Below are 25,240 nucleotides of genomic sequence, written 5' to 3' on the forward strand. Positions count from 1 at the left end.
CCAGACAACTGGAGACCTTCAGCTTTTATAGCACAATATTTACAATTAGAAGAAACGGGCCATAATGGAATCTAGCCTGGCATTAAAATGTTAAATCAGTCAGTCATGAAATTAAAACAGGAGGAGAGCACACAGACAGTGGTGGAAGGGAAAGCTCTTCTCTTATAAGCAGGGGATAACAAGTCTAACCAACTTCCTCTAAATGGGGATGACTGTGAGAAACACAGTATTTACCATCATCTTGTGGTTCTAAACCAAGGTTGTTACAGGGCACAGGAGGTACTACGGATCCTACCTCCACCCCTCTGTAAACTGGCATCAGTAACGTGTGTGTGTCCGAAATAGTGTTGTCACAGTACCAGAATTTTTACTTCGATACCAGGTTTATTATGAAGATACCAAAACAATACCCTGGGGGGCGCAATAGCCTGTCACAGAATGGCACTAGGTACAGACAGATATTGAGTTCAATATAATTACATTACATTTTTGAATGTATGCATTAATTAATTAAATTATACAATCAATTTGACATAGTTTTTTTTAACCAAACTACATTACCATTTATTTGAATGGTAAATCTCTAATGATAAACTTGGCAACTCAATATGTAGCCTATGCACAATACAGATGAATGTATATTCAATAAGAGTGTGTGCATGCATCAAGTTATTGAGCTTGTTTTGGCTGATTTCATGGGGCTACAGATGAAGAAAAAATATGTTTCCCTTCCATTTGAGACTTATTTTACTGTACTGATTAGCATAGAAGAAGCAATCTCTTACATGATAAAAGCGCTGTCAAAGACCCGTGACATTAACACACAGTTCGAGCAAAGAAGGTGCAGTATGAAGATAGAAATCCTATTGGAGAGGCAGAAACTGCCTGAGCACACTTGGAAGAGATGTGATGTTGACATTGGCTAGCTAAGCTCACGCACAGAAACACATTGGGTCTAACGGCTGTCTCGCGTCGAATTGAATCAAACGTTCCCGGAAGTCTTGCGATTTCACCTCTACCTTACACCCTAGACCCACTTCAATTTGCTTACCACCCCAATAGATCCACAGACGATGCAATTGCCATCGCACTGCACACTGGCCTATCCCATCTGGACAAGAGGAATACCCACGTAAGAATGCTGTTCATTGACTATACCTCAGCCTTCAACACCATGGTACCTTCCAAGCTCATCATTAAGCTCGGGACCCTGGGTCTGAACCCCGACTAAGTGAATGAATAAAGTTTTTGGTCACATTCAGCTTTGAAATCAGCAATATTTTGTATATCACAAACAAGGTACTAGGGGTAGTGAACTGATATCAGCTTCAGCAGTAAGCGAGCAAGGAAAGTTAGCCTACAAAGTTGGATGCTACCGGTATCTTCTTGCACTGTCAAGTGTTCTATCCTGTAATGGACATTGCGAACAGTAATAAACAGTTTCAACATTTCTACATGCTGTGTTGCATTATTCAAGTGTGTTAACTTATGTGCAGCATAAGTGGTGATGCAGCCCAGACTCCCAGTGAGTGCAGTGGTTCCTCAGGACAGAATAGAGCTAGCAATGACTAAAGTGGAGCAGTCACGGTAAGCTCGCGCTATAAGGGGACATCAGCTGCGCTGAGAGACTTGATCCTCAAAATCAGTAGATAACGTGAGACACGTTTTACAGAAATACCAAAAGTAAAAATAAATAAAAAAGTACCAAAGTTTCAGTAAACCATGCAACACTAGTCCAAAAATCTCATCTACTACATCCTAAAACATACTGTAATAACTGTACTACATACTATTTAGAATGTACTGTTTATTAAAAATGAATGCAGTAAGCCACAAATATCAACATACTAGGCTCATTCATGCCGACAATGCCTTATACCGCCATTCGTTCAGTTTTGGTGCAGCCCTTCCCCTTCTTTGAATATCAGCTGTTGTCAAACACACGTGGGTCTGGAAAGACAATTATATCTTCCTCAAGTGCAGCACATTTTACTAGATGAAAAGCCAAAATGGAGTATGACATCCTGGCATTTAAAGGATACTACATTTTCGAAATGTCATACCATAACACTACATTCTTTTACTTTTAGATTTGTGTATTGTTATATTCTACTGCACTGTTGGAGCTAGGAAGCATTTCGCTACACCTGCAATAACATCTGAGAAATGTGTGTGGGACCAATACATTTTGATGTTGTCATTTTCGCATACCCAAAATGCCTACTATTTAGAACCCAAGTACGGCTATTAGGACATAACCAGTGTCAAGGAGCGTGTGCCAAGCACTGTGGAAAGAGATTAGGTCCTTTGGAAGAGTATTTCTTTAATAAACCTCCACTCAGCGCAGAGACAAAAAGCACTACGGACCATGGAACTTCTATAGTAGGCCTAATGGAAGTAAACATAGATTGGCATGTTTTACACTCCACTTCATTGCATTATCTCCAATGAAAAATCTGCTATGACCTAAGCCTGTTCATATTCAAGGCATTCAATTTTATTTCTGCAGTCTTTCCTTTGGCCAAAAAAATTATTAAAATCCCTATTGAAAGACAAGTTGCTTTGAGAAACTTTTATCTGCTGTGATTGAGCCTTTCTTTTTATGGAGTTTTGAAACACTAGACTACTGCAGTATTGCTGAAGTCACAGAACATCCCTCTCCATTGCCGCTGGTTTAGCTTACTTTTAAGGAATATGAAAGATGCAGTGGCCTCATGCATTCCGACAGCGCACCAGTTCCAAAACAACCAATTCCCCATTTCTCTCGCTCTCTCTGAGATTCCTTTAACTGGGTTATAGGAGGAGGCACGGAAAGGACTCATTAGACAAATAAAAAAATGTATTTCAATATGTGAGCTAAATGTTCAAAGTTATAAGCTTTAAACGTTGTAGTGTTTTAGAACAGTGTGGCGTAAACACATTCCTAGGTTCAGAAAGGCTTTCCCTTCCAGCCCAAATCTGTATACTCTGTATGCCTTGGCCTATATGAAAGTCTTATTAATTCAATCATTGTAGTAGTTACAGCTAAGGGCACTGCATCGACAAAGAAAACGCTAATGAAAACATTAACGTAGCCTACCGGATAGGACCAATACGACATATGAGGGTTAACGAGCGTTTTATTCGAGAGTGAACTACTTGAAATATATATATATATTTTTTAATAGTGCTTTCCTAAAAGGCATACACTTGAGGGTGCCCTTGAGTGTAGTGCAGCCCTATCCCGAAAGCCTGATGATATCAGTGAGCTTGAGTGCCTGCATGCTCACGAGGAAGGCAGTCAGACAGACACAAGTCTGAGCACTGCAGACAAGTCCAGGTACTGAAACTGGGTCAGTCTCCATTCCAAAGCTTACGGTACATTTCATAGCCCATCTACATCACTTTAACGTGAAATGTCACTATAGTTGACATTTTGGATCTGCAAAATCTGCTATTTTGATTTGAGTTTCTGAAACTTTGTCTTTACTCGTGTCTAAAACACCACAGCTAGCATGCTTATCGTAAATGCATTACTCATAGTGCTAATCCTAAAAAGTAATCATATTTCATTGTAGCTTTTTTTGTAAACTCTGCCAGCTCCATATGGTAATGGTGTTCCAATTATCACCAAACTATAAAATCATGCCTCATGGATTAGCACAGAAGCAAAATAATATGGAAGGGACATTATGTGCTAATCTGGTTGAGGAGAGCAGCAGAACAGGGTGCAGAGGAATCTTAAAAACAAAGCCAGCCGAAACACCCCAATCTTTAAAGAGAAACTCATAAAATGTTAAGCAGAGCCCACAGCTCAGATCATAGAGTTATTAGATTGTACAAAGTGTATCTGAGCGCTCCAATAGCAGCAAACTTAAAATAGAAATTTTATAAATAGCACCGTTGAAACATTTACAAGTGGATTATAAAAGCAAGACAGTGAAACAGATTCAAATGTAATAATAGAATAACTTCCCCACTGTAAAAGAGTGGGACAGTGTCTATTTATGCAAGCTGTTAGCATGGGATCTTTTCAGTAAAATACTGTTTCTATACTGAACAAAAATATTTAAACTCTGCAAAATCTGTGTTACAATTCATATAAGGAAATCAATCAATTTAAATAAATTCATTAGGGCCTAACCTATGGATTTCACATGACTGGGCAGGGGCACAGCCATTGGGAAGCCAGGCCCAGCCAATCAGAATTAGTTTTTCCTCCACAAAAGGGCTTTATTACAGACAGAAATACTCCTCACCAGCACCCCAACTCAGACAATCCCGCAGGTGAAGAAGCCGGATGTGGAGGTCCCAGGCTGGCGTGGTTACACGTGGTCTGCGGTTGTGAGGCTGGTTGGATGTACTGCCAAATTCTCAAAAACGACGTTGGAGGTGACTTATGGTAGGGAAATTAACATTAAATTATCTGGCAACAGCTCTGGTGGACATCTCTGTAGTCAGCAATTACATGCTCCCTCAATTTGAGACATCTGGGGCCTCCCGAGTAACGCGGTGGTCTAAGGCACTGCATCGCAGTGCTAGCTATGCCACTAGAGATTATGGGTTCGAGTCCAGGCTCTGTCGCAGCCGGCCGCAACCAGGAGACCCATGGGGCGGCGCACAACTGGCCCAGCGTCATCCGGGATAGGGGAGGGCCTGGCCGGCAGGGATGTCCATGTCCCATCACACAGTAGCGACTCCTGTGGCGGACCGGGCACAGTGCACACTGACACGGTCGCCAAATGTACGGTGTTTCCTCCGACACACTGGCTTCCAGGTTATAACATTTGAGATGTCTTTTACATTGTGTTATGTGACAAAACTGTACATTTTAGAGTGGCCTTTTATTGTCCCCAGCACAAGGTGCACCTGTGTAATGATCATGCTGTTTAATCAGCTTCTTGATGTGCCATATCTGTCAGGTGGATGGATTATCTTGGCAAAAGGAGATATGCTCACTAACAGGGAAGTAAACAAATGTGTGCACCGAACTTTAGAAATAAGCTTTTCGTGCATATGGAAAATTTCTGGGATCTTTTATTTCAGCTCATGAAACATGGGACCAACACATTACATGTTGTGTTTATATTTTTGTTCAGTATAGTTTTACCCTCAAGACATGAAACAAGATGTACTGGAATAATAGAGAGTCAACTCATCTTGAGCACTCTCTGGTTTTGGTTCAACAGTCAACCTTAAAACCTCTACAGGATTTGTGAGTCCCTCTCGGGACGGTTGAGCTAACGTAGGCTAATGCGATTAGCATGAGGCTGTAAGTAACAAGAACACTTCCCAGGACATAGACATATCTGATATTGGCAGAAAGCTTAAATTCTTGTTAATCTAACGGCACTGTCCAATTTACAGTAGCTATTAGTGAAATAATACCATGCTATTGTTTGAGGAGTGTGCATAATTTTGAACATGAAGTTATTAATAAACCAATTAGGCACATTTGGGCAGTCTTGATACAACATTTTGAACAGAAATGCAATGGTTCATTGGATCAGTTTAAAACTTTGCACTGCTGCCATCTAGTGGCCAAAATCGAAATTGTGCCTGGGCTGGAATAATACCTTAAGGCCTTTCTCTTGCATTTCAAAAGATGGTACAAAAAAACATGTTTTTTCTATGTATTATCTTTATCATTTCCACAAACTTCAAAGTGTTTCCTTTCAAATAGTACCAAGAATATGCATATCCTTGCTTCAGATCCTGAGCTACAGGCAGTTAGATTTGGGTATGTTTTTGGCGAAAATTGAAAAAAAGGGTCCGATCCTTAAGAGGTTTTAAACTCACGATTCAAAATAAATTGCGCGAACAGCGAAAGAACTCTGAACTCCCTAGGTGGGCTACATTTCAGCAGACAAAATAATCCCATTTTCAAGTAAATCTTAGATGGCTTTACACTGTACATAACAAACTATAATGTAGGCATACATATTCCTGTAAGTGAAAAACAAGTATCACATCTAAAGGAGGGGAAACCCAGTTCAACAAGGCAAGGAGACAGATGGTTACCTATCCTGCTGTCCATGACATAGGTCTCGATGATGGCACTCTTCTTACAGATGTCATCAGCCATGGAGGAGCAGCTGACCTCTAGGTGTTTAACCTGCAGCATATTAGACACACACATTAGATACACCTAAAGAGATCGCCACACAGCTGGTTTACTGAGAAAAGGGGCACCAAATCCAGGGGGCACCAAATGTCAACACAAAGGACCTGTCACAGCTACTAGCATGTACATCAATCATCTCTCACACATAGAGCAGGCAGGCAGCAAGTGTGAATAGATCATATGATCTGGGGAAGAACAGCAAGGCACGAAAACAAGTAATAGCAGCAGAACCCTGTCCAGTGTAGCCATATTTGTGAATTTTATATAAAGTCCCCAGTAAAAGATGGTTTCACAATTTAATTGGAAATCTATTCTAGTGGTCAAAAAAAGGATTCATTAATGCCACAGACTCATAAATTGCAGTGAAGAACATTAACTTTATCTCACAACTATCCGTCATGTCAGTTTCTCCCCAAATAATATTGACAGTTCAGGCTGATTTAAAAAAAAAAAAGAATAATGTTTTGTGTTTGGTTTCATTTGATCTTCCATTCATACTACTAACTGTAATTTAGTTGTACAACCATACACTCCCCACCGTATTTATTACAATTGGTGAATTTGGCTCTACACTGCAGCATTTTTATTTGATTAAATGTTTCTTATGAAGCAACAGTATAGAAATGTCACTTTTTATTCCAGGGTTTTTTCACAGATATCTGATTTACCATTTAGAAATGAAAGCACTTTTTGTATCCAATACCAGCATTTGAAGACTTTTTCCATAAATATTGACAAAATATTTCTGAACATTTCTACATTCATTTGGATGCTACCATGATTATGGATAATCATGAATAATGATGAGTGAGAAAGAATATCACCCCAAATACTGGACCAAATACTAAACTTTAAGTGGTTTTGTCCAAATACTTAGAGGGGAAAAAAACTACTTACAAAAAAAAAATGGTGGGAAGCCGATACATAAAGTGCTTTCATTTCCAAACGGTAATACAAATACATATGAAAATACCCTCAAACTAAAATGGTGACATTCTATACTGTCGCCTCATATGAAACCTGTGTTCTCAAATCCAAAATGCTGGAGTATAGAGACAAATGTACACATTTTAGCTTAACTGTGCAAATATATACAGAGGGGAGTGGGAAAGGAAAGGGAAAACCTAGTCAGTTGCACAACAATGCATTCAACATTTAACCCAATGTCGATTAAGCCAGGGGAGCAGTTGTTGTTCGGGGTTAACTGCAATTCTCAAGTGCAGAACGGCAGATTTTTCCATCTTGCCGGCTCAGGGATTCGAACCAGCGACTTTTCGCTTACAGGCCTCTCTTGGGCAGGTGGGACGAGCGCCTAATTCAAATCAACAAAATGTCATAATTCAAAGTTCTCAAACATACGACTTTTTACACCATTTTAAAAAAAGGTACACTTCTCCTTAACGTAACCACATTGTCCGATTTGAAAAAGGCTTTACGGCGAAAGCATAAAGTTAGATTATGTTAGGACAGGTACAACACAAGAAAAACCACACAGCCATTTTCCACGCAGGAGAGGGGTCACAAATACCAGAAATTCAGCTAAAATTAAGCACTAACCTTTGACGACCTTCATCAGATGACACTCCTAGGACTCAATGTTAGACAATACATGTATGTTTTGTTCAATAAAGTTCATATTTATATCCAAAAACAGCATTTTACATTGGCGCGTGATGTTCAGAAAATACACTGCTCAAAAAAATAAAGGGAACACTTAAACAACACAATGTAACTCCAAGTCAATCACACTTCTGTGAAATCAAACTGTCCACTTAGGAAGCAACACTGATTGACAAATTTCACATGCTGTTGTGCAAATGGAATAGACAACAGGTGAATATTATAGGCAATTAGCAAGACACCCCCAATAAAGGAGTGGTTCTGCAGGTGGGGACCACAGACCACTTCTCAGTTCCTATGCTTCCTGGCTGATGTTTTGGTCACTTTTGAATGCTGGCGGTGCTTTCACTCTAGTGGTAGCATGAGATGCAGTCTACAACACACACAAGTGGCTCAGGAAGTGCAGCTCATCCAGGATGACACATCAATGCGAGCTGTGGCAAGAAGGTTTGCTGTGTCTGTCAGTGTAGTGTCCAGAGCATGGAGGCGCTACCAGGAGACAGGCCAGTACATCAGGAGACATGGAGGAGGCCGTAGGAGGGCAACAACCCAGCAGCAGGACCGCTACCTCCGCCTTTGTGCAAGGAGGAGCACTGCCAGAGCCCTGCAAAATGACCTCCAGCAGGCCACAAATGTGCATGTGTCTGCTCAAATGGTCAGAAACAGACTCCATGAGGGTGGTATGAGGGCTCGACGTCCACAGGTGGAGGTTGTGCTTACAGCCCAACACCGTGCAGGACGTTTGGCATTTGCCAGAGAACACCAAGATTGGCAAATTCGCCACTGGCGCCCTGTGCTCTTCACAAATGAAAGTAGGTTCACACTGAGCACGTGACAGACATGACAGAGTCTGGAGACGCCGTGGAGAACGTTCTGCTGCCTGCAACATCCTCCAGCATGACCGGTTTGGCGGTGGGTCAGTCATGGTGTGGGGTGGCATTTCTTTGGGGGGGCCGCACAGCCCTCCATGTGCTCGCCAGAGGTAGCCTGACTGCCATTAGGTACCGAGATGAGATCCTCAGACCCCTTGTGAGACCATATGCTGGTGCGGTTGGCCCTGGGTTCCTCGTAATGCAAGACAATGCTAGACCTCATGTGGCTGGAGTGTGTCAGCAGTTCCTGCAAGAGGAAGGCATTGATGCTATGGACTGGCCCGCCCGTTCCCCAGACCTGAATCCAATTGAGCACATCTGGGACATCATGTCTCGCTCCATCCACCAACGCCACGTTGCACCACAGACTGTCCAGGAGTTGGCGGATGCTTTAGTCCAGGTCTGGGAGGAGATCCCTCAGGAGACCATCCGCCACCTCATCAGGAGCATGCCCAGGCGTTGTAGGGAGGTCATACAGGCACGTGGAGGCCACACACACTACTGAGCCTCATTTTGACTTGTTTTAAGGACATTACATCAAAGTTGGATCAGCCTGTAGAGTGGTTTTCCACTTTAATTTTGAGTTTGACTCCAAATCCAGACCTCCATGGGTTGATCAATTGGATTTCCATTGATTATTTTTGTGTGATTTTGTTGTCAGCACATTCAACTATGTAAAGAAAAAAGTATTTAATAAGATTATTTCTTTCATTCAGATCTAGGATGTGTTGTTTAAGTGTTCCCTTTCTTTTTTTGAGCCCTCCAATACTCCCGGTGAATCAGCACAACAATTTACAAAAATACTCATCATAAACGTTGATAAAATATTAAACTGTTATTCAAAGAATTATAGATAACCATCTCCTTTATGCAACCGCTGTGACACATTTCAAAAAAGCTTCACGGGGAAAGCACACTTTGCAATAATCCGAGTACGGCGCTCAGAAAAATACACTAGGCAATACAGATACCCGCCATTTTGGAGTCATCTAAAATCATAAATAGCATTATAAATATTCACTTACCTTTGATGATCTTCATCAGAAGGCACTTCCAGGAATCCCAGGTCCACAATAAATGTTTTGTTCAATAAAGTCCATAATTTATGTCCAAATACCTCCTTGTTGTTTGCACGTTCAGTAAGCTACTCCAAATGTAGGAAGCGCGCCCACAATTTCACGACGAAAAGTTAAAAAAAAGTTATATTTACGTTCGTTGAAACATGTCAAACGTTGTATAGAATCAATCTTTAGGGCCTTTTTAACATAGAACTTCAATAATATTCCAACCGGACGATTCCAATGTCTTGAAAAACGTTTTGGAACACAGCTACCTCATCACGTGAATGCACGCCAATGAACTCATGTCCTTCCCTGAGTCACCAACTCCCCGGCCTTCTTGTTTCGCTCTCTGTTCACTGCAAAAGCCTGAAACTAGGTTCTAAAGACTTGACATCTAGTGGAAGCCTTAGGAAGTGCAAAATGAACCCTAAGTCACTGTGTGTTGGATAGGCAATGACTTGAAAAGACTACAAGCTCCAGATTTCCCACTTCCTGGTTAGATTTTTCTCAGGTTTTTGCCTGCCGTATGAGTTCTGTTATACTCACAGACATCATTCAAACCGTTTTAGAAACTTCAGAGTGTTTTCTATCCAAATCTACTAATAATATGCATATTCTAGTTCCTGGGCCCCGAGTAGTAGGACGTTTAATTTGGGTACATTTTTCATCTGGCCATGAAAATACCCAAGAGAGGTTAACCGCTAGGCTACCTGCCACCCATGTATAGAATATATAACACAGTTTATAGTAAATGATAACCAAGTTGAAAACGTAGTAGAACGAAGCATAAGACACATTTCCATTGTTCGCTAGTAACATAGACAATAAAGTTGTATTGTAAGTATGAATTGCATGACTACCTTCTCCTCCAACATCCATTTCTCTTGCTGCACCTCAGCCAGCCTCAGGAAGAGTTCCCCAACCTCATCATCAGACAGGTCAGCAGGGCGCTGGGACTGGGGGCTGCCGCTGGCGGACTTAGAACACAGAGGACCAGACAACTGTTAAACGTCTGTTCCCTACATAACATTCACTCAGAGAGAAGCTATTTTGTGCACTCTGTGTAATATAATTCATTATCTCTGCATCACTGGCTCTGAGCTCGACAGCTCTAATGGTACAGGCTTATCTGTACATTGTACACAAGCTAGGCAAGACGTCTGTTCAGTATAGAACTGGAATACATTATGTTTTAAGTGGAAACAATTGGACAATTCTAAATTGTATTCTTCAGAGAGTTCTCTCAGTCTTTCCCACTCCTTTTCCTCAACCATCCACCTCCCTTGCAAAGAAAAACATTCAGGACTTGTGTTTATTCAAAGGGTTATAATAATAGCACCCACGCTATTTATAGGCTATTAACAGAGGCACATAAAAGTGAAACGCATGTGAACTCCCTGTTGAGCTGCCTGTCATAACTGTGTTTGGTGAAAGTTCAGCCTCTCATCTCTGCCTCAGAATGTACAGTTTGTACTCTTGGCAGTTACAAATGCAATGTAAGAGGTGATGTGTTGATGCAGACGACCTCATTGGTTCCTTTTGTGGCTCCTTACATCAAATAATGTATTTTTTCTTCTATGTGGATTATGCTGTTCTGTTGACTACAAAATGTATATTCAACATTCACATTCTGATTCACTACTTTCCAACACATATCTTGTCAACACTGCATACTATTGCTTTAACAACGATTGTATGTGCTTTGGCCAGTTTCTTGGTGTCCTGTCTTGACTCTAGCTGACTGGTGTAGTGTACCTTGTTGGTGCTCTGTGCAGAGGCACCCTCCTTCATGATCTCCCCATAGCTGAAGGAGGAGACACTGCTGCTATCTCCCCTCTGCTGCGAACGATTAGGAGAGTTGATCTCTGACAACACCAGCTCCTCCAGGCCTGGAAACACACACACACAATAGAGCATTCTTGCTAAGGAATTACATCAGAAGTAATTACTCTAAGTGGGGAAAAAAGTCGTTCTAACGTCAAACACCTTTTTGTATTTTCTTGACGTGGTTAATATTCCTTTTCAGGCCATATCAAAGCAAGGGCACACCTTCTCAAACCTCTTAAGTCTGGCAGTTTTTCAAACGCAGCATTCCAATCATCCCAACGATAACTACAGAACATTGTCAACTAACAACATCCATTGTGTGTTTGATGGGGAAACACACACTAATTAAGTTAGGACCGATTGCATTGTGCATAGAGGGAAACCTCAGTCCATAAGCACTGATGGATTCCCTATAGTAAACTAAAGGCTAATGTAGGAAGAACTCCCGTCTTTGCAGGGATATAGGTATCTACCTAAGGCCCCCACTGATGTGCACTAACTTTGGACAAAGATAAAAGCTCCCTACTTTAAAATGTCTGATCCTCAACTTTCTGTAAAGCAATCATTAAACATTTAAGGACACCTAGTAAATTATACATGGCCCAAAAGAGGATTTCCCTGGCATCACCAACAACCTACAGCCAGGAAACAAGAGTATGCATTACTCTGTGGCACATTTTAAGAAGTGGCGGGGGGGGCACCATAAAATATTAGAGGTCTGCATTTTGTTGACGGTTTGTTTGGGGTGGGGGGGTCCCCACAGGAGGAAATGTTTTCAAGATTCCATACACATTACTGAGAAACATACAAGTACAGCAGTAAGAGGGTTATTTCTCTGTTAGAATCTTTGGTTGCCACATCAAATTTTATTGGTCACATACACATGGTTAGCAGATGTTAATGCGAGTGTAGCGAAGTGCTTGCGCTTCTAGTTCCGACCGTGCAGTAATATCTAACAATTTCACAACAGCTACCTTAAACACACACAAGTGTAGAGGAATGAATAAGAATATGTACATATAAATATATGGATGAGCGATGGCCGTGCAGCATAGGCAAGATGCAGTAGATAGAATAGAGTACACGTATGAGATGAGTAATGTAGGGTATGTAAACATTATATAAAGTGCCATTGTTTAAAGTGACTAGTGATACATTTATTACATCCAATTTTTTATTATTAAAGTGGCTAGAGATTTGAGTCAGTATGTTGGCAGTAGCCACTCAATGGCTGTTTAACAGTCTGATGGCCTTGAGATAGAAGCTGTTTTTCCAGTCTCTCGGTCCCAGCTTTGATGCACCTGTACTGACCTCGCCTTCTGGATGACAGCGGGGTGAACAGGCAGTGGCTCGGGTGGTTGTTGTCCTTGATGATCTTTTTGGCCTTCCTGTGACATCAAGTGAAGTAGGTGTCCTGGAGGGCAGGTAGTTTGCCCCTGGTGATGCTTTGTGCAGACGTCACTACCCTCTGGAGAGCCTTACGGTTGTGGGCGGAGCAGTTGCCGTAACAGGCGGTGATACAGCCCGACAGGATGCTCTCAATTGTGCATCTGTAAAAGTTTGTGAGTGTTTTCGGTGACAAACTAAATTTCTTCAGCCTCCTGAGGTTAAAGAGGCGCTGTTGCGCCTTCATCACGCTGTCTGTGTGGGTGGACAATTTCAGTTTGTCCGTGATGTGTACGCCGAGGAACTTAAAACTTCCCACCTTCTCATCGATGTGGATTAGGGGGGTGCTCCCTCTGCTGTTTCCTGAAGTCCACGATCATCTCCTTTGTTTTGTTGAGGGAGAGGTTATTTTCCTGACACCACACTCCGAGGGCCCTCACCTCCTCCCTGTAGGCCGTCTCGTCGTTGTTGGTAATCAAGCCTACCACTGTAGTGTCGTCTGCAAACTTGATGATTGAGTTGGAGGCGCGCATGGCCACGCAGTCATGGGTGAACAGGGAGTACAGGAGAGGGCTGAGAACGCACCCTTGTGGGGCCTCAGTGTTGAGGATCAGCGGGCTAGAGATGTTGTTTCCTACCCTCACACCTGGGGGCGGCCCGTCAGAAAGTCCAGGACCCAGTTGCACAGGGCGGGGGTCGAGACCCAGGGTCTCGAGCTTAATGACGAGTTTGGAGGGTACTATGGTGTAAATGCTGAGCTGTAATCGATGAACAGCATTCTTACATAGGTATTCCTCTTGTCCAGATGGGTTAAGGCAGTGTGATTGCGTCGGACCTATTGGGGCGGTAAGCAAATTGGAGTGGGTCTAGGGTGTCAGGTAGAGTGGAGGTAATATGATCCATGACTGGTCTCTCAAAGCACAAAATAATGACAGAAGTGAGTGCTACGGGGAGATAGTCGTTTAGCTCAGTTACCTTAGATTTCTTGGGAACAGGAACAATGGTGGCCCTCTTGAAGCATGTGGGAACAGCAGACTGGGATCGGGATTGATTGAATATGTCCGTAAACACACCAGCCAGCTGGTCTGCGCATGCTCTGAGGACGCAGCTAGAGATGCCGTCTGGGCCGGCAGCCTTGCGAGGGTTAACATGTTTAAATGTTTTACGTACGTTGGCCGCGTTGAAGGAGAGCCCACAGGTTTTTGTAGCGGGCCGTGTCAGTGGCACTGTATTGTCCTCTAAGCGAGCAAAGAAGTTGTTGTTTAAATTTGTCTGGGAGCAAGACGGTTTCCGCGATGGGGCTGGTTTTCTTTTTGTAATCCGTGATTGACTGTGGACCCTGCCACATACATCTCGTGTCTGAGCCGATGAATTGCCACTACTTTCTCTATACTGACGCTTAGCTTGTTTGATTGCCATGCGGAGGGAATAGCTACACTGTTTGTATTCGGTCATGTTTCCGGGCGCCTTGCCATGATTAAAATATACACGGCTGTGATTATAATCACAGAGAATTCTCTAGGTAGATAATGCGGTCGGCATTTGATTGTAAGGAATTCTAGGTCAGGTGAACAAAAGGACTTGAGTTCCTGTATGTTGTTATGATCACACCACAACTCGTTAATCATAAGGCATACACCCCCGCCCTTCTTCTTACCAGAGAGATGTTTGTTTCTGTCGGCGCAATGTGTGAAGAAACCGGGTGGCTGTACCAACTCTTATAACATATCCCAAGTGAGCCATGTTTCCGTGAAACAGAGAATGTTACAATCTCTGATGTCTCTCTGGAAGGCAACCCTTGCTCGAATTTCATCTACCTTGTTGTCAAGAGACTGGACATTGGCGAGTAGTATACCGATCCATTGTCCTGGGTGGTGGTCCAAACAGAGGATCCGCTTCGGGAAAGTCGTATTCCTGGTCGTAATGTTGGTAAGTTGACGTTGCTCTTATATCCAATAGTTCTTCCCGGCTGTATGTAATAAGACTTAAGATTTCCTGGGGTAACAATGTAAGAAATAATACATAAAAAAATAAATACTGTATAGTTTCCTAAGAACGCGAAGCGAGGCGACCATCTCTGTCGGCGCCATCAGATATAGGGATTTGAAAGTAAAGAGCTAAATTCAGAGGACAGACGCGTGTGGTTCCTAGCCTGGCACAGAGCAAATGAGAACTGTGACACACTAGTCTGGACAGGAGTCTGTCGTAAATGCAGAAGTCGCGCAGAAATGGTCTGAGCTTTCAATCAAATGTATTTATAAAGCCCTTCTTACATCAGCTGATGTCACAAAGTGCTGTAAAGAAACCCAGCCTAAAACCCCAAACAGCAAGCAATGCAGATGTAGAAACACAGTGGCTAGGAAAAACTCCCTAGAAAGGCCAGAACCTAGGAAGAAACCTATAGAGGAACCAGGCTATGAGGGGTGGCCAGTCCTCTTCTGGCTGTGCCGGGTGGAGATTATAACAGAACATGGCCAAGATGTTCAAATGTTAATAGATGACCAGCAGGGTCAAATAATAATCACAGCAGTTGTAGCTTTGATTGGTTCTCAAAAGTATTTTTCTTTCCTGGGGGATTGAGACCTCATGTGGTTTAGATTAGAAAATCCACAGTTGTATTGGAAGGGGGCAGCGCCTGAGGACTGAGTGTGGTTGTCCATGTAAGTGCTTGAGTGAGAAAGACACAGAGGAGGACCAATCAGTAAAAAAGCACTGCCCCTTCATTATCAACGCGCATCGTGCCGACAATATCAAGCAGCCTTTCGAGACAGAGCTTGGTGTTTGCCAGACTATGTGATGCTATCATGGTAATGGGTAGGGTGTGGGATAAACACCTAGCCAGTTGGCAAGTAAATATTTGATCCTTACTAGCTTAGTAAATTAACCATCCTCTCCATATTGATATCACATTTAACTGGTTCAACAATGAGCAGTTCATCCATATACAGTGGGGTCTGAAATTATTGGCACCCCTGATAAAGATAAGCATTAATGACTGAAATAAAATAAATTACTTGTTTAACAAGTAATCATTTCTGTTTTACTCAAAAAGGTAGGGGTTAGTATTTGGTCCCATATTCCTAGCATGCAATGACAACATCAAGCTTGTGATTAAAATGACCAAAAAAATATGGTAAATATATATAGCACAAAATAGTCTGAAACATTTTAGTAATTTAGCAGACCTACTTATCCAAAGCGACTTACTGGAGCAATTACAGTTGCATGCCTTGCTCAATGACAGACTTTTCACCTCGAACCAACAACCTTTTGGTTACTGTCCCAACGCTCTTAACCGCTAAGCTGCCTGCCGCACTAAACAAACTGTAAATGCATCCATCAAGTTTGTAGTGATTACCTAATTTTTTGTTGTTGCATAAAATATAGCTCAGTATTAGAATGATTTGTATTATACAGTCATTATTGCTCATCTTTGTCAAGGCTGTCAATCATTTTGGACCCCACTGTATGTATGCCCAGTACTAGAACATAATTGTCTCCAGAAAGCTAACGTACAATCACACCATTGGTCCCAAACAATTACCATAACTAAACATATTTCACTTCAATGTATGATGTTGGTGTACAAAGCATCTCTTTACCTCATTATTTCCTGTCTGTGATGAGTAGAAGTATGTTTCAGATCACATGTAGCAAACCACACTGTGACATGGCAGTTTATCTGCTCTCTTGTTTATATGTGATCTGCATATTCTGTGCTCAATGTTTCATGTCTGTGATGATGTAGGCTAAACAGACGTTACATCATGGTTCAGTGAACGAGAGGACGCCCTTCAAAACAGTCAACCATCTCCCTCCCTCAAATGCCAATATAGAACATGTACTGGTATATAGACTTTTGCCTGACTACATAAAATGTGTGGAGGTCAACCTGGCTTTCTGATGTCCTCTCACCTGTCCTGGTCTTGGTGTTGGTGAGGATCTCCTGTAGCCGCTCCTGTAGTTTATCAGCTCTCTTCCTCTCCAGCTGTAGCTGCCTCTTCAAGTCTTTCAGCTACAAACAACGTTACAAAGCCATGAGAGGAGAGTACACGACTTCATTTGAAAAATACTACAGCATACGGGCGGTTTTCTATAGAGACAACAGCGCCAGTCTGACTCAGGGAGAGACAAAGGTAATCTTAGACAGGCATCAGATTAAGACAAAGAAAACAATCCAATAAGATGACCCATCCTCCCCAGAAAACAATTTAGATAGCTGGCTGGAACAAGGAGCTACAAAGCCCTCGCGACCCCTATGCCTCAGGCTAGCCCATATTCTTGCAATTATTTGCAGAGGCAGATTCTTATCATCAAGGCAGGCAACGGATAATTGGTTACAAGGGGTCAAACTGGCATATTGAAAAGGCTGCCCCGATTCCACTTCTAAAGAGCTGATTGGGTGCGGCGTCGTGCACTGCCTGCCAACCTGCCACCTGTAAGTAATCATTCAATTTCCTCTCCATAGCAAATGGAAGGAGCCGGACTCAGTTTCCCCTCAGCTCAGCTGTTAGTGGTAAGACAGAAACAGAGGTGTTCCACTTACTGCTGAACTGCCTTTCTTCTCCAGGATCCTCTGGCCATCCACTGTATCTTTAATTTCCTGTATACCACAACGACAGGGAGAGTACATCATGAAAGTCATTAGATGACCACAGGCTCATTATACTGGATTGTGTACATTTATGGAACATTAAACTGTACATTCCTCTGAAAATGTGATGGGGGGGGGGGGTTAATAGTAGTTTATGCTAATTGCTAGGGGGTTAGTTTACCTGCTTAAGTTTTCCAATGGTTTCATTGTGCACATCCCTCTCTTTCTCTACCTCTGTCAAATGCAGCTTCACACCATCTATATCAGATTCCTTTCCCTGAATGAGAAACACAAAGAATATGTATTCAGTTCTGTTATTTTCCAATATACAGTCTTAGAATCTGCTGGGTTTAAGAGGTTAGAGGGCAAACCCCATTTTAAATCAGTTTCAACACAATTAGGGTTCTATTTACACCATGCTAATGGCGTCACTTAACAGTAATTACAAGATTAACATAACAGTTGGACAATGTTTAACAGTTTGAAATTAACTTCATGATACACTACATGACATATGTGGACACCGGCACACCCCTTTGCTGCTATAACAGCCTCCACTCTTCTGGGAAGGCTTTACACTAAATGTTGGAACACTGCTGCGGGGACTTGCTTCCATTCAGCCACAAGAGCATTAGTGAGGTCGGGCACTGATGTTGGGCAATTAGGCCTGGCTTACAGTCAGCGTTCCAATTCATCCCAAAGGTGTTCGATGGGGGTTGAGGTCAGGGCTCTGTGCAGGCTAGTCAAGTTCTTCCACACTCATCTCGATAAACAATTTCTTTATGGACCTCGCTTTGTGCACAGGGGCATTGTCAGGCTAGAACAGGAAAGGGCCTTCCCCAAACTGTTGCCACAAAGTTGGAAGCACAGAATCTTCTAGAATGTCATTTTTTTCTATAGCGTTAAGATTTCCCTTCAGTTGAATTAAGGGGCGTAGCCCAAACCATGAAAAACTGCCCCACACCATTATTTATCCTCCACCAAACTATTCTTTTGGCACAATGCATTGGGGCAGGTAGCGTTCTCCTGGCACCCGCCAGACCCAGACTCATCCGTCAGACTGCCAGATGGTGAAGTGTAATTCATCACTCCAGAGAATGTGTTTCAACTGCTCCAGAGTCCAATGGCGGCGAGCTTTACACCACTCCAGCCGAAGCTTGGCCTTGCGCATGGTGATCTTAGGTTCATGTGCAGCTAGCTGCTCAGCCATGGAAACCCATTACATGAAGTTCCCGACAAACAGTTCTTGTGCTGACGTTGCTTCCAGAGGCAGTTTGGAACACGGTAGTGAGTGTTGCAACCAAGGTCAGACGACTTTTACACGCTTCACAGCACTCGGCGGTCCCGTTCTGTGTGCTTGTGTGGCCTACCACTTCACGGCTGAGCCTTTGTTGCTCCTAGACGTTTCCACTTGACAATACCAGCACTTAGAGTTGACCGGGGCAGCTCTAGCAGGGCAGAAACTGACTTGTGGGAAAGACGGCATCCTATGACGATGCCACATTGAAAGTCACTAAGCTCTTCTGTAAGGCCATTCTACTGCCAATGTTTGTCTATGGAGATTGAATGGCTGTGTGCTCGATTTAATAAACCGGTCAGCAACGGGTCTAGCTGAAATAGCCGAATCCATTAATTTGAAGGGATGTCTTTTTGTATATATAGTGTACTTACATGATTTTTATTGAAACAGTGGGGGTTCAATTTGGGGTATGTCACCAAAAACACACACCAGACCACGTCAAACACTATCATATCATCAAACCTATGAGCCCTATTAGCAACCTAAGGGCCACCATATGCTGAGAAATCACAGTTAAATAGATGAAACACTTCATTACTGAAGATGTACAGTTAAACACACATCAGGTACTCAGGCGATGAGAATAGCAATTTGAGTCCTGCCTTCATCTCTCAGGCCATACTGCAGTGAACAAAGCCTAAATACACTATACATAATACCAGTCAGTACTCCCCTGGGCCCGGATGAAAGTGTCAGAGTGTGTTGCTGTGTACAGCACTCTGCCATGTCTGTCTGGGAAGAGGAAAACGAGTTTACCTCCAGTTGGATAGAATGTTCCTTCTGTAGCTTCTCCATCTGCTCCTGGTGCTCCAGCCTGCTCTCCTCCATGCTCTCCTGAACACAGGAATACAACAGGGACAACGTTGGAACAAGCCATCACCTAATCATCAGCACACGTCTATTCTTAGCATTCCTTCTTATTTTCTTTAAAGGCTAAACTAAATATTTAAGGTCCTTGAATCACGCTACAAAACAATCTGAGCAGAATTAAGAAACAGACTAGTGACACCATGTGGTGAGTGTTAATGTGACAGGGGTTACTCCAGGCAGTGAAGAGCTCCACTCTCAACAAACAATATTGATCACCCATTAACCTCATCTTCAATAGCATCTATTCATGTTAATGTAACATCTTTAAAGTGTATAGTGGTACAACCCAGCATTACTACAGGGCAGGCAGTATATATACCGTAATATCCCTGTGAATAAATCAACGTGAAACTGAAGTTGGTACTGTACCTCAGCCTCTTTGAGTCTGCGTTCGAACCAGCCCTTAGTTCCCTCCATAGACTGGACCTGGGCCTGCAGCTCCTCTACACTCTGCTGCAGACCCTCCAACTCCTTGTTGCGAGCCTAGGCGGTCATAGGGCAAAGGTCACATTAATACACAAGCAGTGTACCTTCTCATGTTCTCTTCCCTCTCATTGGCCCTTTGGCCCGGACTCACGCCACCCTCCCACCTTCTCATCTCGGAGCTGTGAGCGGATCTCCTCCTCGGTGCGGTTCTTGTCCTCGTGGAGTCCCCTCAGCTCTTTCTCGTAGCGCGCCCGCACCCCCAGCACCTCCTTCTCATGCTGCAGACGCACGTCGCTCAGCTCTTCCTTGTGTCGTGACTTCTCTGTGATAATGTCGATGGCAAGCTCGTCCAGCATGGCCTTCCGCTTGTCTGCTGTCTGAAGGGGGAGGGACATGGGAATGGGAGATGATATCTCTGGGTGTTACTACACATCTCTGACATTTACTGTGATGATACACGACCAATAACATTCACATCTCACTTGGCACTTAAACAAACCGTAAGACAAATCGGACTCAAATATAACTCTGTGATATGCTAAGTCTAAGACGGGCACATAAGGTAATTGAAGCTGTGATGTCCATTTACGCTCTGTGATCCTGTGGGCATAACGAGTGGCGCTTGAGAGAGGTCAACTCAGCATTCCCACCTTCCCTGGGAGAATGCCAGTAATGAGAGTGCCATGTGTATTACAGAACAATAGTCACTGTGCTCTAATAACCAGTGCTCTTGTGAGCGGGATGAAGCCTCCTGCGTGTGTCTCTGATCACTCCCTTTCCGCGCGTGTGTGTCAGATACCTTTTTAGCCTCCTCCAGCTCTTGCTGTACCCCGTCTTTCTCCTGGCCAACTTCAGTCAGCTGCTCCAACAGTCTGCTGTTGGCACGGTTTGACTCCTACAGATACATTCATCAGAGAGGAGCACATGAGAAAGAGATGGGTATAAAAATACATTTGCAACAGGAGCTTTTTCCTCCCCGACCTACAAGATAAGCACTACATCATAGTAAAAAAAGTAAGGATTCTGACCTACCAATTAAGAGGACCTAGTCCTGCATTATTTGTCATAGACAGTACTCCACATTTGTTTAAGATAGATAGGTTCTCTAAGTATGCATGTACTAGGACAGTGTGAGGGCCACACAAACCTGTAGCTGAGAGTTAAGGTCATCTCTCTGTGCCAGAAAGCTCTCCTGCTCCGTCCGTTTCTGCTGCAGCTCCACATTCAGAGCCATGTTTTGGTCACGCAAAAGGTTCATCTCCTGAGTCTTCACTGTCTGAATCTAATGACACAACACCCACTTGTCAGGACACACTCACCATCACAATGGATCAACATCTGACGACTTTGTTTAATGAAACATGGTAGTGGATCAAATGGGTCAGTAAGGTAGAAGTGAAAAAAGTGAGAAAAGAAAAGCAGGTGAGCAGAAGTTTGACACACAATGATGATTTAGGATTAAGCTTTGTAGGGCAAAACAACAAACAGTTATTGTAAGTAGTAGCAATTCATGTCTGAACACCATTTGTCACTATGTGAAAAAAAAAAATCTCTGTACCTCCCTGACTTTATTCGCATTAGCATGACTTGTCATATTAGTAATGCATCATGGTTAATGGCTGGTGAGTGGTGACGGCAGCAGAATGAATATTGAGGAGGTTCCGCGGGGTAGTGGCAGGGCAGTAAGATGAGCTGTACCTGTTCTAGAGCTGCTAGGTTAGTCCTGAGAGCATCGTTCTCAGTCAGGATACTCTCCACCTGCTCCTGACTCACAGCACTCTGACAAGCTACCTGGATCACAGACCCACACACAGGGTAACACAGGGGGCACCACCCAGGGAGGGAAGGAGGGGAGAGGGAGGAAAAAGACAATGTGCAAGGTGAAGAGAAGGATTCAAAACGGTGGCGATTGGCAGCTCAAGAATAGGGATAGGAAGGGGGGGGTTGATAGGGTGGATGGATCATCATTAAAAGAATGAAGGAAGAAGAGGCAGGGTGAAATGACCAGAAGGGGATCAGTGAGGTAAGAAAATCAGATGGCAAAGAAATGTGAAAAATAAGTATAGATTAGGCAATGTAAAAGAATCAAAGAACGGTGACAGAAGCCAGATCAGAAACAGAACTTCTGCATGACTAGCCAAAACAGAAAGCTGGACTTCAAATAAAAATGGACTTCCATATTGAAAAGAGAAAATGAAGAGACGGTAAGAGCAGGTTTCAATGCCTTATCTTGTTGTCGTCTACCCAAAGCGGAGTTCAAGTTAATTAAGACTTACGACATCACAGAAGACATAAGTGCCAGTCGTGCTAGGAGGCCTAATTAAGTGGAAAACAGAATGGTCCCTAATGAAGTGCACTGTGCCCACTTAAGACTGTGGACCACTCTCTTCCAGACAACCTCTTCAGACATAGACTAATCTCCAATTATTTAGGGTGATCCGCACTTTGCCTTTTCATTAACCGTCAATTAAATGTCTTGACTCTAAGATAATTTGAACATTTTGGAACTTCAGCAGGAAGGGAAGAGAGCATATAGTTCAAGGAAGTTTTGAGTTTACCTGATCTTTAAGTGCGTGTAGAACTAACTCGTGCTCCTTCTGCCGGCTCTGGAGCTGTTCCTTCATCTCACCAACACTCTAGAAAATAAATAAAAACAGGTAGCAAGAGTCAGCTTCAGCTTCCCACTAGATTCTGTCAATCATTTTAGGATATGGGTCCATGGCATACCTACTGCAACCCAGGTACAGATCAGGTTGTGAGGTTAAGAAGGCCTATGTATTGTCATAATACAACAATATGAGTACTCCAGGTACAAAACCAAATCATATATATTTTGGGGGATTGATCTCAGAACAGGCAACATCAGGATGTTTAACCTGGTTGGCTGACAGCAGATCTCCCTGTAACTTCTGGATGCGGATGTTCATTGACTTCAGCTCCTCCTCCTTCCTCTGTTGAATCTCGTCGATTTTGGTCCTGGTGCAGAAAGAATGTATATTCATCTAATTGTCGTATTCTTCTCCAAATGGCGTCTGGCAGTTTTTTTTGTTACTTTTCTCTAAGTCATAAACAAGTTACACCACCTTCAGAAGCTTGGTTAAAGTGAAATATATGTTGAATTTTTATACCCTTACCTGCTGTCATTGTAAAGGTCTTCTTTTTCACCTTGCAAATGCAGAAAGCTATAAAACAAATCGCAAAGAGCCAGTGAGAAAACTATTCAACCCTGAAATCACCCAGTAGAGGAGGTATAACAGACAGACTTCTCGAGCGGGAGGCCAGGGCTCTGCCGGTGTGAAATGAGCACATAAGGGGAGCTTTGGGCAGGCGACTTTGCAGACGCAGCAGATGACAGGTTCAGTCTCATTACTCTTGCCTGCCGACTGTACATGGGGCCAGAGCCTAGTGTCACAATGCAGTACTGAGCCAGCTGCCCAATATTGCCAGAGAAATACCACTATAATGACACAGGGGATAATCATGACTGTCATACGCTCATGTAGTTCATCACAGTTGAGCCAAGATAACTTAAATAAGTTCAACCACAATTCTGCAAGGAAATACAATCAATTTACCGACATTTCTGCAAGGAAATACAATACATTTATAATGGAATTGTCTTCCAATGGGAGGGGGGTTAATACATCTTGAAATTAATAGATTAAAGCATAATTTGCCATGTGTGTCACTTCAAAATGATACACATTTTAAGTACAGCAGCTTTGTTTACAAATTGCAGGTCAGATTTCTCTAGGTAAATATGAGGCACATGTTAGTTATAATTTCTCTTGCGCACGTTCCATCTGTTCCTCTGATCCATCCACAATTCACAGCAACATCACAAATATGAAGTGTGTATCCCTCTCATTATAAACAAGACTCATTATAAATGAGAGTTGAGTGATACAGAGTAAGTGTCATTTTTAGCTGGCAGATGTGTGTGGTAACGGTTCATATTGGCTCCTGGCTGTCAGTCCCTCTGTCGGTCTGTGCGACAGCTGATCTGATGTACAGCAGCGCATATTTGAAAACACAGGCGGGTCATTTACAAAGTTGCTTTGATGTTGCTTGAGCTTCGGAATGAAACGAGAATTGTGGGGGATTTTGAGTCAGCAAGGGAATATTTTCCTAGTGTAATACTTGCTAGTTGGACCGTGTTTTAGACTCCTTTGCACGATTAGTGCCAAAATCAATAATCACGAAAGCCAGCTATACATGTCTACTGGTAAATGAAGACATTTAAGAAGCTAGCTAGATCACTCGCTAGCCAATTCAGCTGGCTAGCAAACAGCTAATATAGCCACACATGCATTGGTAGCATACCGCTGGGTGATTATACAGCCAAATAAACATTTCTGCACTTACTTGCTTACTTTGCTGGAGTTGCTAGCTGGCTAAATGTTTTCCTCTTGGGTGTGGAGTTTACTATTGCAACCTTTTGATGGCTTATTTAATTTATAATTCAACCGTATATGATCGTTTACTTTTCCAGACAAGTGTTAGCACGGTTTTCTGCTTGAGCCCTTGCAGTGCAAACATTGCACCGCAGTAGCCTATTCATGTTGTTTATGTACATTAGAATAACATTTTACTGCTGTAACTTTCATAGCTGACTCGACTTACAAATTGTCATTTTAATACAGTAGCCCGCTTGTTGTATAGGCAACAAGCAAATGAGAATACTACCATCTGTCTTATCAAGAGCGGCTGGCCCAGAGGCCGCTTGGGAACTCTCAGGTAGACCACATTACGACGTCTTCATAAACACAAACGACGTTACTGAAACTTACTGAGACTGGCTTTAAGGTTGACTTTATGTAGGACCAAAGAAATGCATTCGTAACATTTGCAAGCTAAATAGAATATTACCTGTCTTGCTTTTTCTTCAATTTTTCAGAGAGCTAGGGCACACATGAACAAAATCAGTGTTAGATTACATTCAGGGACCTAGATGCTAACAAATACTACAGCATAATTGATACATTGAAGAACACATCTGTTATAGTTACCTTCGCTAGCTCTTCTTGAAGTTTAGTGACGTCTGTCTGTTTGGATGACTGGAGGAGAGAAGAGAAACATATAAGTACTTAAAATGAAGTCTTCGAAATAGCCAAACCAAATTGTTGTCCTTTAATGTGACTTAGGGAAAGTCTGCCCACAGCTCATCATATTTATACATAC

General features: G+C 42.8%; 1 protein-coding gene across 5 annotated transcripts in view; it reads right to left on the reverse strand.

Moving 5' to 3' along the window:
- LOC106572070 (GRIP1-associated protein 1) overlaps positions 1-25,240 on the reverse strand; it is a 42,717-nt gene that overhangs the window by 12,247 nt on the left and 5,230 nt on the right. For 4 of the 5 annotated variants that reach the window (XM_045696122.1, XM_045696123.1, XM_045696125.1 and 1 more), the window contains exons 10-26: positions 25,069-25,116; positions 24,929-24,960; positions 23,194-23,241; positions 22,936-23,035; positions 22,618-22,695; positions 21,758-21,850; positions 21,207-21,341; positions 20,859-20,954; positions 20,224-20,436; positions 20,003-20,116; positions 19,520-19,597; positions 17,645-17,740; positions 17,416-17,472; positions 16,785-16,884; positions 11,412-11,545; positions 10,517-10,633; positions 6,001-6,094 (exon numbers count right to left, since the gene is read on the reverse strand). In XM_045696122.1, the coding sequence (XP_045552078.1) occupies positions 6,001-6,094; positions 10,517-10,633; positions 11,412-11,545; positions 16,785-16,884; positions 17,416-17,472; positions 17,645-17,740; positions 19,520-19,597; positions 20,003-20,116; positions 20,224-20,436; positions 20,859-20,954; positions 21,207-21,341; positions 21,758-21,850; positions 22,618-22,695; positions 22,936-23,035; positions 23,194-23,241; positions 24,929-24,960; positions 25,069-25,116 (1,633 nt within the window). The remainder of the gene's footprint in view (positions 1-6,000; positions 6,095-10,516; positions 10,634-11,411; positions 11,546-16,784; positions 16,885-17,415; positions 17,473-17,644; positions 17,741-19,519; positions 19,598-20,002; positions 20,117-20,223; positions 20,437-20,858; positions 20,955-21,206; positions 21,342-21,757; positions 21,851-22,617; positions 22,696-22,935; positions 23,036-23,193; positions 23,242-24,928; positions 24,961-25,068; positions 25,117-25,240) is intronic. The other variant, XM_045696124.1, reaches the window with a different exon arrangement.

This window comes from Salmo salar, chromosome ssa15 (genome assembly GCF_905237065.1).
Source record: "Salmo salar chromosome ssa15, Ssal_v3.1, whole genome shotgun sequence".
In the NCBI taxonomy this organism is placed as follows: domain Eukaryota; kingdom Metazoa; phylum Chordata; class Actinopteri; order Salmoniformes; family Salmonidae; genus Salmo; species Salmo salar.